Source organism: Papio anubis, chromosome 6 (genome assembly GCF_008728515.1).
Source record: "Papio anubis isolate 15944 chromosome 6, Panubis1.0, whole genome shotgun sequence".
In the NCBI taxonomy this organism is placed as follows: domain Eukaryota; kingdom Metazoa; phylum Chordata; class Mammalia; order Primates; family Cercopithecidae; genus Papio; species Papio anubis.
In genome coordinates, this window is record NC_044981.1 from 111,661,289 (window position 1) to 111,674,919 (window position 13,631).

General features: G+C 41.1%; 1 protein-coding gene across 6 annotated transcripts in view; it reads right to left on the bottom strand.

Moving 5' to 3' along the window:
- The window catches only part of PLEKHG1 (pleckstrin homology and RhoGEF domain containing G1), a 211,590-nt gene that overhangs the window by 45,211 nt on the left and 152,748 nt on the right, over positions 1–13,631 (bottom strand). For all 6 annotated transcript variants that reach the window (XM_009205883.4, XM_031667353.1, XM_031667352.1 and 3 more), the window contains 2 exons: positions 9,824–9,893; positions 662–708 (listed from right to left, as the gene is read on the bottom strand). In XM_009205883.4, the coding sequence (XP_009204147.2) occupies positions 662–708; positions 9,824–9,893 (117 nt within the window). The remainder of the gene's footprint in view (positions 1–661; positions 709–9,823; positions 9,894–13,631) is intronic.

Consider the following 13,631-nt stretch of genomic DNA (forward strand, 5'->3'; position numbering starts at 1 on the left):
AAATATCTTCTGGAGAAAAAAAAGAAATTCCTACAGTTGTAGCCCATCATCGTAGGCCCAACTCTCTTACTGAAATGGTCAATACATTGTCCAAGGATGCTTCCTACATGGCCCTTGTGACACTGATTTCCAATGCAAGAAAAACTGAACCAACAACCCAGGCGAGATGATGAAGCCCCTCTTCTCATCTAGGCTTATGATGATCTGTCCTTCCTCTGAACTCCCTTAAACTTACATAGTTCGTAAAATTTATTTGGAAAAAATAGAACCTGTTCTCTCCCCACCTAGATTATAAAAACTCATTAGCAATGTTTCCAAAATTCTTAAAAACATGACACACACAGAAAAGGGCTAGCAGGCAAGACTTACCCTGATGCGACAGCTTGCTTAGTTTCCTTTTGGAGATACCTAGTCACCTTTTTGGTTTCTCCATAGACTTTTTCAATTTTTCCCCACCCTGGCTCTGCAGGGAGCCCCAAAGCCCAGATGGATCCATATCTGGGTACCCCTATAATCTGTTCTCAGCACGTTTTGCATTCTTCCCATATTATTCAGCACAAGGCCAGGCACAGAACACCTAACAACCATGTGTACTGCACCAGCCGACTTGAAACAATGTGAAAGTGAGCAAAAGTACTCTTGTCCCATTCTTGATCCATACCTTGGATAGTTAGTGCAATACTGGGTATAAATGTGGAACTCTTCACTCTGCAAGGAAACAGAAGACATTTTTATAGGAAACAAAGCACAGACACATTCATTTGAAAACAATAAAAAGAAATAGCATTTGGGCCTTGACATTTCTACATATATATATATATATATATATATATATATATATTTTTTTTTTATTATTATTTTTTTTTTGAGGCGGAGTTTCGCTCTCGTTGGCCAGGCTGGAGTGCAATGGCATGATCTTGGCTCACAGCAATCTCCGCCTCCCCGGTTCAAGTGATTATCCTGCCTCAGTCTCCCGAGTAGCTGGGATTACAGGAATGCGCCACCGTGCCCGACTTTGGTGGATTTCAATGTCTTTCACAATTTTTTCCTAGACTCTCAAAGAAAAGAGGTATGTAGACAGGGAGAGGAAGTGGCTGGAACTTTTGATGGTAAGACTGTCAGTCAGAATAACTAATTCAAGGCCCATGAATTACTAGCTCTTGCAAAATCTAAAATAAAATTACTTTTTTTTTTTTTTTGAGATGGAGTCTCGCTCTGTTGCCTAGGCTGGAGTGCAATGGCACGATCTCTGCTCACTGTAGCCTCCGTCTCCACCTCCCCAGTACAAGCAATTCTTGTGCTTCAGCCTCCCGAGTAGCTGAGATTACAGGCATGCGTCACCATGCCCAGCTAATTTTTTGTATTTTTAGTAAAGATGGGGTTTCGCTATGTTGGCCAGGCTTGTCTCTAATTCCTGGTCTCCAGTTATCTGCCCGCCTCAGCTTCTCAAAGTGCTGGGATTACAGGCATGAGCCACTATGCTTGGCCTTGAAATTATATTTTGAAAAAGAGCCACAGATTATTTTGGTGGAGTTTCATATTCTGCAATTTTTTTTAACTTTTACTTTCTTTTACTTTTTAGACCACTTAATGCTAGATTCGCGTGACTCTAAGTGCCTATTTTTCTGGCAGCTTTAATGCTTTAATTTTTTAAAATTCTAAAATCTCTACTTAGAATCCTTCCTGTTAACCTCAACTGGAATTAGGTTAAACTTTTTTTTAATGGAATTAGTTTAAACTTCAAGTAGAGAGAATAGTAAAATGAATCCCCAAGTTTCCATCGTCCAACCCCAATAATCATTAACTCCTTGTCTCTGTCCCCCGCCACTCCCCTGCTTCCCCATCATCCTGAATTAAATTCTAGACATCATTTTGCTTGTAAATAGTTTAACATGTATCTCTAAAATAAGGACTTTATTTTATTTTTTTGAGATGGAGTCTCACTTGTTGCCCCGGCTGGAGTGCAGTGGTGTGATCTCGGCTCACTGCAACCTCCGCCTCCTGCGTTCAAGCAATTCTCCTGCTTCAGCTTCCTGAGTAGCTGGGACTACAGGTGTACGCTACCACACCCAACACATTTTTTGAATTTTTAGTAGAGATAGGGTTTTGCCATGTTGGCTAGGCTGGTCTTGAACGCCTGGCCTCAAGTGATCTGCCTGCCTTGGCCTCCCAAAGTGTTGGGATTATAGGCATGAGCCACCTGCCTAGACTAAAATAAGGAAACTAAACAGAATACCACTGTTACACTTAAATAATTCCATAACATCATGAGGTTTCACCAGTCACTATTCATATTTCCTTTTTTCTTTTTAAAAGATTTTGCCTGTTTGATTTGCAAATAAAAATCACATAGAGCAGGCTGGGCGTGGTGGCTCACACCTGTAATCCCAGCACTTTTGGAGGCCGCGGTGGGTGGATCACGAGGTCAGGAGATCCAGACCATCCTGGCTAACACGGTGAAACGCCATCTCTACTAAAAATACAAAAAATTAGCCAGGTGTGGTGGCGGGTGCCTGTAGTCCCAGCTACTCGGGAGGCTGAGGCGGGAGAATGGTGTGAACCCGGGAGGTGGAGCTTGTAGTGAGCCAAGATCGCGCGACTGCACTCCAGCCTGGGCGATAGAGTGAGACTGTCTTTAAAAAAAAAAAAAAAAAATCACACAGAGCAAATGGCTGCTATCTCTTTAGTAGTCCCTTTTAATCTTTCAGTTCTCCCCTAGTTTTCTTCCTTTTGCAAGTGAGTTGAAGAAACCATACTGTTGTGCTGCACAGCCCCAGTTCCAGTATTACTGATGACATCCTTAGAGTTTCCTTGTTATTTATGTTTTTGAGATGGATTCTCACTCTGTTGCCCAGGCTGGAGTGTAGTGGCATGATCTTGGCTCACTGCAGCCTCTGCCTCCCAGGTTCAAGTGATTCTCCTGCCTCACCCTCTCAAGTAGCAGGGATTACAGGAATGCGTCACCACATCTGGCTAACTTTTGCATTTTTATTGGAGACTGGGTTTCCCCATGTTGGCCAGGCAGGTCTTGAACTCCTGATCTCAAGTGATCCACCCACCTTGGCATCCCAAAGTGCTGGGATTACAGGCGTGAGCCATCACGCCCAGCCTGGTTTCATTTAATATGCCCTGTCCATTATAGTCATACTGGTTTAGTACAGACTTGCTCAGATTTAGGTTCCATACTTTGGCACAATACACTAGTGGCTATTTTGTGCTTCCTCTAATGGAAGTACAATGGAAGTCTAATGGAATTGGGAAGTCCAATGGACATAAAGTCTGGTTGTCTCTCTTCTGTGATGCTAACAACCATTGGTACTTATTGGCTAGATCTATTAATTTATTAGGGTTTGGGAAATAGTGGTATTTCTAATACTTATTCCTTATTTATTATTTCCAAAAATAGAACCTCCTTATATTAACTCTTGGTTACTCTGAAGTTTATGGTCTGTATGGGAAAGGCAGAATAAATGCTTAATTCTTTCCTTTTCATTTCAAGACAGGATCTTGCTCTGTCACCCATGCTGGAGTACAGAGGTGTTTTCATGGTTCATTTCAGCCACAACCTCCTGGGCTCAAGTGATCCTCCCACCCCAGCCTCCAGAGTATCTGGGACCACAGGCATGCCACCACCTCTGGCTAAGTTTTAAACTTTTTTATGGAAACAGGGTCTTGCTATGTTGCCCAGGCTGGTCTCAAACTTCTGGGCTCAAGTGATCCCCCTGACTCAGCCTCCCAAAGTGTAAGGGATTACATGCATAAGCTACCACACCCAGTCAATTCTTTCCTTTAATTTTCAAAATAATGCCTTGATTCTCCAGCATCATGCAAATGTGATCAATTTGGTGTTTTAATATCACTAAAAATTCATTAATATGGGCCTATTTAATGAATTTTCATTGTTTTCAGTTAATTATCTTCACTGATGCTCAAATTATCCCATTTTTGGCTAGTAGGAGCCCCTTCTTGAGCATTCATGACCTGGCCTATGGTGTTTTGTAGCTTGTTTCCTGGTGTGACAAGATGTTCCAGACTATCTTGTATATTTTGTGCCCTACAGTCATTCTTCATGGAGTCCCTATTCCTTCTAGCAGGAAACAGTGTTGGGAGACCACAATCTGGGTATCAGGGACACTCTTGCTGTAGGGTAATCATCATTTCTAGGATTTCTCAGCAGACAGAGGTAGGAAGTGGTGTGTGTTGTTGTTGTTGTTGTTTGTTTTTGAGATAGAGTCTTGCTCTGTCACCCAGGCTGCAGAGCAGTGTTGTAATATCGGTTCACTGCAGCCTTTGCCTCCTGGGCGTGAGCCACCACGCCCGGCCTGCTCTGTGTGATTTTTATTTGCAAATCAAACAGGCAAAATCTTTTAAAAAGAAAAAAGGAAATATGAATAGTGACTGGTGAAACTTTATGATGTTATGGAATTATTTAAGTGTAACAATGGTATTCTGTTTAGTTTCCTTATTTTAGTCCGGGCACGGTGGCTCATACCTATAATCCCAACCCTTTGGGAGGCCAAGGCAGGCGGTTCACTTGAGGCCAGGTGTTTAAGACCAGCTGGCCAACATGGAGAAACCCTATCTCTACTAAAAATTCAAAAAATGTGTTGGGTATGGTAGTGTACACCTGTAGTCCCAGCTACTCACTACGGCCTAGCGAATATTATATTTAAAAAATATAATATGTATATTATATATATATAAAATATATTATATATATATAAAAATATATTATATATTATATATATTAAAAAATATATTTTTTATATATATATATATTTATTTATTTTTTAGTAGAGATGGGGTTTTGTCATGTTTGCCAGGCTGGTCTCAAACTCCTGGCCTCAAGTGATCTACTCACCACGGCCTCTCAAAGTGCTGAGATTACACGTGTGAGCCACCGCTCCCTGCCTCCGAAGAAGCCTAACCTCTATTCTTTTCCCTTCTAGTCTGTTCCCTCCATTCCTGTATCAATTTTTAATCAATTTTAATCAATTTTTAATCTTACAGGCTTTCATCTCCTATATAAACAAATGTTATACCAGTGATCCTCAAACTTGAGTATCAGAATTACCTGGAGGGCCTGTTAAAACATAGATTGCTGGGTTTCTGATGTAGTAGGTCTTGGAGTAGGGCCTAGGAATCTGCATTTCTAACAAGTTCCCAAGTGATGCTGATGCTGCAGGTCCAGGACCACACTTTGGGAACCACAGTGCTGTACACACGCTTTTATCCACTCCCTTCCCCGAGGAGTGTATAAAGATTTTTTTTTTTTTTTGAGACAGAGTCCCACCCTGTCTAAGTCGCCCAGGCTTAGAGTCCGGTGGCGCAATCTCAGCTCACTGCAACCTCCGCCTCCTGTGCTCACGTGATTCTTCTGCCTCAGCCTACCTAGTAGCTGGGAATACAGGTGCCTGCCACCACGCCTGGTTAATTTTTTGTATTTTTAGTAGAGATGGGGTTTCATCATGTTGGTCAAGTTGGTCTTGAACTCCTGATCTCAGGTAATCTGCCCGCCTCGGTCTCCCAAAGTGCTGGGATTATAGGCGTGAGCCACCATGCCCGGCCAGGATATTCTTTACTGTTATTGCTTCACAGTACTTCATTATGTGGATACCAAAGTTGATTCAAACAGGTTCTTATTTAGGGACTTGGCTGTTTCTAGTCTTTTGCAGTAACAAACATTAAATAGTATTATGCTTACATGAATTTCTGTCAGTGTGTCCTTGGAATAGATCTCTCGATGTAGGACTGATGGGTGAAAGGGTGAATTCAGATGCTAGATACACAGCCCAATTCCTCTCCATAGGGGCCGTGCCATTTTCTTTTCCTACAGTTGTGAGAGTGTCTGTTTCCCCATGGCCTTGCCAACATTTCAAGCATTGTACCAAATGTTCCAGCACGCTATTTTAAAAAGTCTAAATTAGTTGCCAACTTTTAAAAGTTGAAAGATACAAATATTTTTATTTCGACCAGGCATGCTGGCTCACGCCTGTAATCCCAGCACTTTGGGAGGCTGAGGCGGGTGGATCACCTGAGGTCAGGAGTTCAAGACCAGCCTGACCAACATGGAGAAATCCCGTCTCTACTAAAAAAATACAAAATTAGCGGGGTGTGGTGGCACATGCCTGTAATCCCAGCTACTCGGAGGACTGAGGCAGGAGACTTGCTTGAACCCGGGAGGTGGAAGTTGTGGTGAGCCGAGATCGCACCACTGCACTCCAGCGTGGGCGACAACAGCGAAACTCCGTCTCAAGAAGAAAAAAAATATTTCAGTTTCTAGCTTCTCCTGAAGAAGCATAAGACCCACCAGCCCTGGGCCTGCCATTTCACACGGCAATGACCATCCCCAGGAGACCAGGCAAACACCTCGATCGCTACAGACTCTACCTGGGCCCCTCTGTGCACCTGAGTTCGCTTATGGGTTCTTGAAGCCAGCTCTGGCTCCATGGATGAAAATGCCAGAGTGACTTACCCAAGGTCTATGAGCAAGCTAATGTACCAAATGGGGACTTTTCTCTGATTGGCTCATACTTTCTGAGTTTCTTGCTTTTTCTTTCCTGCCTCTTGCTATACTCAACCTGGAATAGAACAATATCAAGTTGACTTTCCTTACAATTTGGGACCTGCAGGATCATTTAAAATACAAATGAGAAAACAATGGTTTCAATGAAAGTAGGTTGACATTGCATAATATAGTGACCTACTTGTACCCAGCTATCATAAGACCTCACGACTTACGCACGATTGAATTTCTGTGCATTTTGTGATATTATGGTTCTATTCCTATTCTAAATTGGAGGGTTTTGATTTAAATCAGCTATATGTCCTTAATTGGAATTAAATGCAAGTTTGCCCTTAGGTTTGTGAAGCTCTGTGGACCTTACAAATGACGGTTTCACATAAAAATCAACAGTTCCTAGTTAGATACCATTATTTATTAAATATGCCACCCCAAATCCGCTTAGAAGGATTTAGGGGAATGTGTTATACAAATATATACAAATTACAAGAAAATATATTCCTTCTAGTTCTTCAAATCTTTCAAATTGTAATTAGAGATGACACAGAAATGAGACATTTAATTATGAAAGAGCCAAAATATGATATAATCAGTGCTGACCAATCAAGCACATGGGTCCTTCAAATATTGATTGAATAGGGAGCCAAAGTAAAGCAATATGTATGATTTAGGGTTTCTTCTGCCACAGGGTCCTCCTCTCCCTGATTCCTGAGAAGTTTTCACTGGACACTACAAGAAAGACTGAATATGTAAATAGCACATGGGAAAGGTAACTTTGATTTAAATTCACGCTAATCATATGACTATCCAATATCCACATTTCCTTGAGGATAATTTTAGAAAGTGGGTGGTACATGTGCATGCTTTCGTGTGTGTGTGTGCATGTGTGTGTGTATATACGCATGTGTGTGTGTGCACACACACTTCCTGGGCTCTAAAAGGAAGAAGACACAACACAACGAGGGAGAGTAGGCAGCTAAGGGGAGGTTGAGGCTCTAAAGACAGACTTTGTCTCCCTCCTAAATGTTGCCCTGGGTCAGCCTTGCTGCCAGTCAAGAGGAGGGATGGGTGTGAAGGTGGAGTTTGTAAAAGCAGCAAAGTGAGCCATTCTAGGTGTTTCCAGGGACCTAAAACAGACAAATGTTTACTGGAAGAAGGTTTGGCCTGCCCAGTAGGAAACTTTAATTTCCGTCCTTCGAGAGAACTGTGGGTTCATTCTTCTATGAGCATCAGGTAAAAAGTGACCATGCTCTCCATTTGTTGATAAGGACTTCTGTAACCTACACATACCATGACAGTAAGCAAGGTCAAAGATGAATCTCTGTGCAGGCCCCAGTGGTTCAGATAAAAGCAGAAGTCAACTGTCAGCTTCACCTCTTTCATTAATGGCCTCCCAATTAAAGCAATTTTCCATTCCTCCCTAGAGTTGAGCAGCTGGTTGTGTTTCAGAAGATGTAACATCTTCTAAATGTCAGGGTGCTGAGTGAAAGGCAGGCAGTGCCTGAGCCCAGCACTCCCTCACGATTCCCCGTTTCCATGCGAAAATGCAGAGTGCTCAAGTCAGTCTTCTAATTAAACTTGGCAATATTACAATGAAAAGGAAGATTTGGGAGTTGGCAACACGGCACATAAACAAACTTTTATGTGAATAATTAAGCGAGAGCTAAGCATACGCTGGAACATCTTTAATCAACTTGTGATTACAGTTACCAGTAAAAGCCCAAACATTTCCGAAAGCTTCTACGTTGTTTATGTGCTGTGGTTATTCTAACATATCTCCTTTGATATACTCAGCATATCTTTTTACCCATTTCGCCGCCTTTCATTTTTCTTCTTTTTTTCAAATCCCTGTCCAATTTTGACACAGGCAACTGTGAAAAGGATTGTAAGTTTAAGCTTACACATGGGTAAACGTGTGTGCACTAACATTTTACATGTGAACACACACACACAAAGTCAGGAGAGTTTTATATACGAGCCCATGGATTGCCTTTAAGGAACTTTGCTCCAATAAAAACCAGGGTGTTGTGTTTGGAAGCCATCCGGATGGATCTGCCGCCATCAGAAATGACCCTGTGGAACAGTCCAGAGCCAAGTCAGACTGGAACCACGTCTCCCAGTTCACACCCGACTCCGGAGCTTGAAATACAGTGCTAATTCCCAGTGGGTCTCAGAGCGCCATCATGAACTTTTATTAAACCTTCGTGCATTTCAAACTACAACTGCAGAAACCACATGAAAGTTTGCTGCAAAACAATTTCTGCTAAAGGCTTTCCAAAGCTGTTGAATGTTTAAGATAATTTAAACAAGACAGGAATCTTTATATACTAGGTAGCATGCTGAGAAAGTAATGTAGGAAAGGCTCGCCGGGTAGGTTTCAGAATTCCATCTCCTATTCCAGTTCAGAGCACGAGCTCACTGTCATTTAAGCTTTGAAAGTCAAATCCTTTCCTTGTATTTTTTGAAACCATTGATGCAGCTTAAGAAAACAGTGGAAGAGTACATTTTTTAAAATGCAGGAGATTAATTCTGCGTCTCTCTATCCCTCAAAAGATAATTATCTATATTAAAGATAATCACAGAGACTAGGCTAGTGCCACATATATTATACGTAAAATATTTAGATTCTCTTGGACTTTCACTAAAACTAACCTTTCACTTTCACTAAACTAAAACAGTTTAGTGGTGTTTTATATTTTTCTAACATTCATCTTCTTTTTTTTCTTTTGAGACAGAGTCTTGCTCTTGTCACCCAGGCTGGTGTGCAATGGCATTATATCGGCTCCCACTGCAACCTCCACCTCCCGGGTTCAAGTGATTCTCCTACCTCAGCCTCCCGAATAGCTGGGATTACAGGCATGTGCCACCACACTGGCTAATTTTTGTACTTTTAGTAGAAACGGGGTTTCACCATGTTGGCCAGGCTGGTCTCGAACTCCTGACCTCAGGTGATTCGCTCACCTCAGCTTCCCAAAGTGCTGGGATTACAGGTGTGAGCCACCGTGCGTGGCCTATTTTTCTAACATTCTTCTACTCCGGGCTGTCCCCTCCCAAGCTTTAAGTTTTTCCCAGCAAAGAGTAACATTATTCAGTTACTATACAAGTTCTAGAAAAACTACGAGATTAGCGTCTCCCTGGCTCCAGGAACAATACATTTTTGCTACTCAAACAAACAAACCAGAGAAAGATTAGTGGCTAACTCTATCTGATATGAAACAAACCAGTCATTTTAACTTTAAAATGAAAAATTCTGTACTCTGTATCTGTCTCAGTTGGCCCAGAAGGATGAACCCTGCTTACCTTGGACACAAAACACTCTGCTATGGCCACAGGATCATTTTCACAGTTTTCCAAATCTTGCAGAAGTTCACTAATAAAAAAATAACAGCCAGGAAGTATTAGATTGTAGTCTTCTGGGTGAGTATATTTTGTATAATTTAAAAGTTTAAACATTTCCATGGCATTTACAAGGAATCATATAATTGGATAACTGATGACCTGCTGTCATTATATCCAATGATACAATGTTTACAATGATACAATGATACAATGTAAGGGACTTGCCCAAGGTCATGCTGGAGCAGGGGATTAAACCCAGGTTGAACTCGTAGTTCTCCCACCAGAGCTAAGCCCTGCCTACCTTTAAGTTTGGCAGACATTTGTCATCATCTACATGAATGCTCATTGATGCTCATTCAGACATCAAATAGCTGCCTGGGTACCAGGTACAGTGTAAAGGATTAGGAAAACACATCAGTGAGCAGAGTGAGATATGGGCTCTCGGGGGTCCCCAACCTTTTTGGCACCAGGGATCGGTTTCGTGGAAGACAACTCTTCCACAGACTGGATTGTGGGGATGGTTTTGGGATGATTCAAGCATATTACACTTACGGTTAGATTCTCATAACCTAGATCCCGCGCATGCACAGTTCACAGACTGGTATTGGTCTGTGACCTAGGCGTTGGGGACTACGTGGCTCTGGTCTTATGGAGCTTCCAATCCATTGGAAGAGTCAGGCATTCAATGAAACATCACACTAACCAATACAAAATTATAATAGAGATAGTGCTTTAAAGGAGAGATATGTTGGGGAGGGAAATATCTTTCCTCAAATGTAAACCCACTTTTTTTTTTTTTTTTTTTTTTTTTACTGGGAGTATCATTATTTTAAGTAACAGCATAATACTTCATTGTGTGACTGTACCATAATTAATTCAATGAATCTCACACTGTTGGATAAAATTCTATATATGGTATTGATGGGTCAAAGAATATTCTTAGTGTAAATGTTAACACATTTCTAAATTGCACTCCACATGAGTTATATTAATATACACTTTACTATGCTAAGTGTTTATTTTAATGAGCCATATGTTATATATTTAATAAAAAGTGAAGTAGTTCTACAGGAATTATGATAAAAACAAGCAGTTCCTGGTTCTCTGCTTCTCATTCTTGATGGGCACTGCCCAGAAGCATTTCTGATTCTTTGGGCTGTTTCTGCTCTAAGAAGGTCCATGTCTCTAAGCATGCTGATAATGTGTTCTCATTATTTTTCAGTTTTAGATATTATTTACTTCTCAGTTTCCCCAAACTTACCCTTTTGTCTTCCCAATAGTTCTAAGATGTCTCTCTCTCTCTCTCTCTTTTTTTTTTTTAAATTTTAGAGACAGGGTCTCACTCTGTCAACCAGGCAGGTCCTCCTGGGCTCAAGTGATCTTCCTGAAGTGTTAGGTAGTGTGAGCCACTGTGCCCAGCCTTCTCAACTAGTTCTGTTATGTAATTTGATTCGATTAAATGTCAGAATTTACATCTTTAAGACTATGTAAGTATTATGCCCTGTTAGCCTTACAGTATACCATGATTTCATTTCCTTTCTTAGAGAACCATGTTTTCCCTGGAGTTAAAATTGTTTCTTTTTTTTCCTTTTTTCAAGATAAACACTATTAATTTATTAGCAAGTTGTGTGCCAGAAGTATAAGTCTTGTCTCACTGTGTTCAAATATATATTCTATGGTTTGCATTTCTTTCTTGGTGACCTCTGCTCCAACCTGGACAGGCTGCTCTCCAGGCCTGCTGGTTCTTTCATCAACACCTTCCTAATGCTAGCCTTCGCTAGTCTCCTGTATTGCCATTTCCAATGTATTCCTTCCTTTGGGAGATTATAAAATTGAGCAATAGCTTTCTGAGTATGAGTAACAGGAGGTATGCTTTCTGAGACTCTTCCCATTTCAAAAATGCTCTCCCTTCACACTTGGCTAATAATGTCAGTAGATATAAAAGTCTTGGTTGGAAGTAATTTTCTCGGAGTATTCAGGGAGCTATTTGTCTACCTGTTGATTTATAGATTCTAACGCTGCTATTGAGATTCCAGTATCATTCTGATCCCCAGCCCATTCTGAAAGCTTTCAGAGTTTCTCTTAGTTGACATAATTACAAAATTTTGTGATAACAGGCTTTGGGTGGGTCTTTTTCATGCACTGAGCCAATGTACAAATTTGGGAAATGATCTGGATAGCAGTTCTCCAAGTGTGGTCTAAGGACCCCTGGGGTTCCTGAGACGAGACCCCTTTAGGAGGTCCACAAGGTTGGACCTCATAAAAAATACTGGGACATTATTAAATTTTTAAACTTTCATTCTCTCATGAGAGTACAGTGAACTTTTCCAGAGGCTACATGACGTGTGATATCACAACAGATGGAAACTTGAAGCAGATATGAGAATTCAGTTGTCTTCTAGTAAGTCAGGCAGTAAAAAGATCTGTGAAAATGTAAAACAGTTCCAAAACAAACAAAAAAATTTAGTGGAAAAAGTAGTAAAATTATTTTTCTAGAAATATGTGGACTTGTTTCTTTTTTAGTATTAAATAAATAGATATCTTAACAGGTTCTCAGTTTTCGTTTCTAACGTGGCAAACAAAACGTAATAAAACACAAACAAAAAAGCTTTTTGGGTCCTTCGTAATTTTTAAGCATGTAAGAGATCCTGGACCAAAACACTTGAGAATCTCTGCTCCTGGATGGGTGTGGTGGCTCACGCCTATAATCCCAGCACTCTGGGAGGCCAAGGCGGGCATATCACCTGAGGTCAGGAGTTCGGGACCAGCACGGCCAACACGGTGAAACCCCATCTCTACTAAAAAATTCAAAAATTAGCCGGGTGTGGTGGTGCACACCTGCAGTCCCAGCTACTCGGGAGGCTGGGGCAGGAGAATCGCTTGAGCCTGGGAGGCGGAGATTGCGGCGAGCCGAGATTGCTCATTGCACTTCAGCCTGCATGTTAAAAGTGAGACTCCATATAAAAAAAAAAAAAGAAAAAAAAGAAAAATCTCTGCTTGTGAATTATGTCTTTGATATTTCCTTCCTTCTAGTTTTAAAGTTCCTATTATTCACATATTGAATATCCTGGTTTAATATGCGAATTTTCCTTATTTTCCTCTTCTATTTTCTATCTTCCTGTTTATTGCTCCATTTTTTTGGTGGGGAAAGACCTCCACTTTATTTCCCATCTATTTTTTCCCCCCATTTCTTGTATTGACTTTTTGTTTGTTTCAATCATCAGATTTTCAATTTCAAAGTTGTTTTTTTTTTTTGAGACGGAGTCTCACTCTGTCACCCAGTCTGGAGTGCAGTGCCACCATCTCCACTCACTGCAAGCTCTACTTCCCGGGTTCACGCCATTCTCCTGCCTCAGCCTCCCGAGTAGCTGAGACTACAGGCGCCCGCCACCACGCCCAGCTAATTTTTTGTATTTTTAGTAGAGATGGGGTTTCACCGTGTTAGCCAGGATGGTCTCGATCTCCTGACCTCGTGATCCGGCTGCCTTGGCTTCCCAAAGTGCTGGGATTACAGGCGTGAGCCACCGCACCTGGCCTCAAAGTTGTTTTTTTTAAAACATGCTTTTTGGATGTTTCTTGCTTATGCTTCTGTTCTTATTTCATGGGTGCAAAATCTTCCCTTATTTCCAAAGATGCCATGATGATGATAATGATTTTGTACTTTTCTTTCCTGTTCTTTGTTTTCTGCTGAGCTCCCTTTTTGATGATTTTAGTTTCTGTCATTCATATTAGATACTGCTCTCAAATTCTGAGTATCTTCATTTGTCCT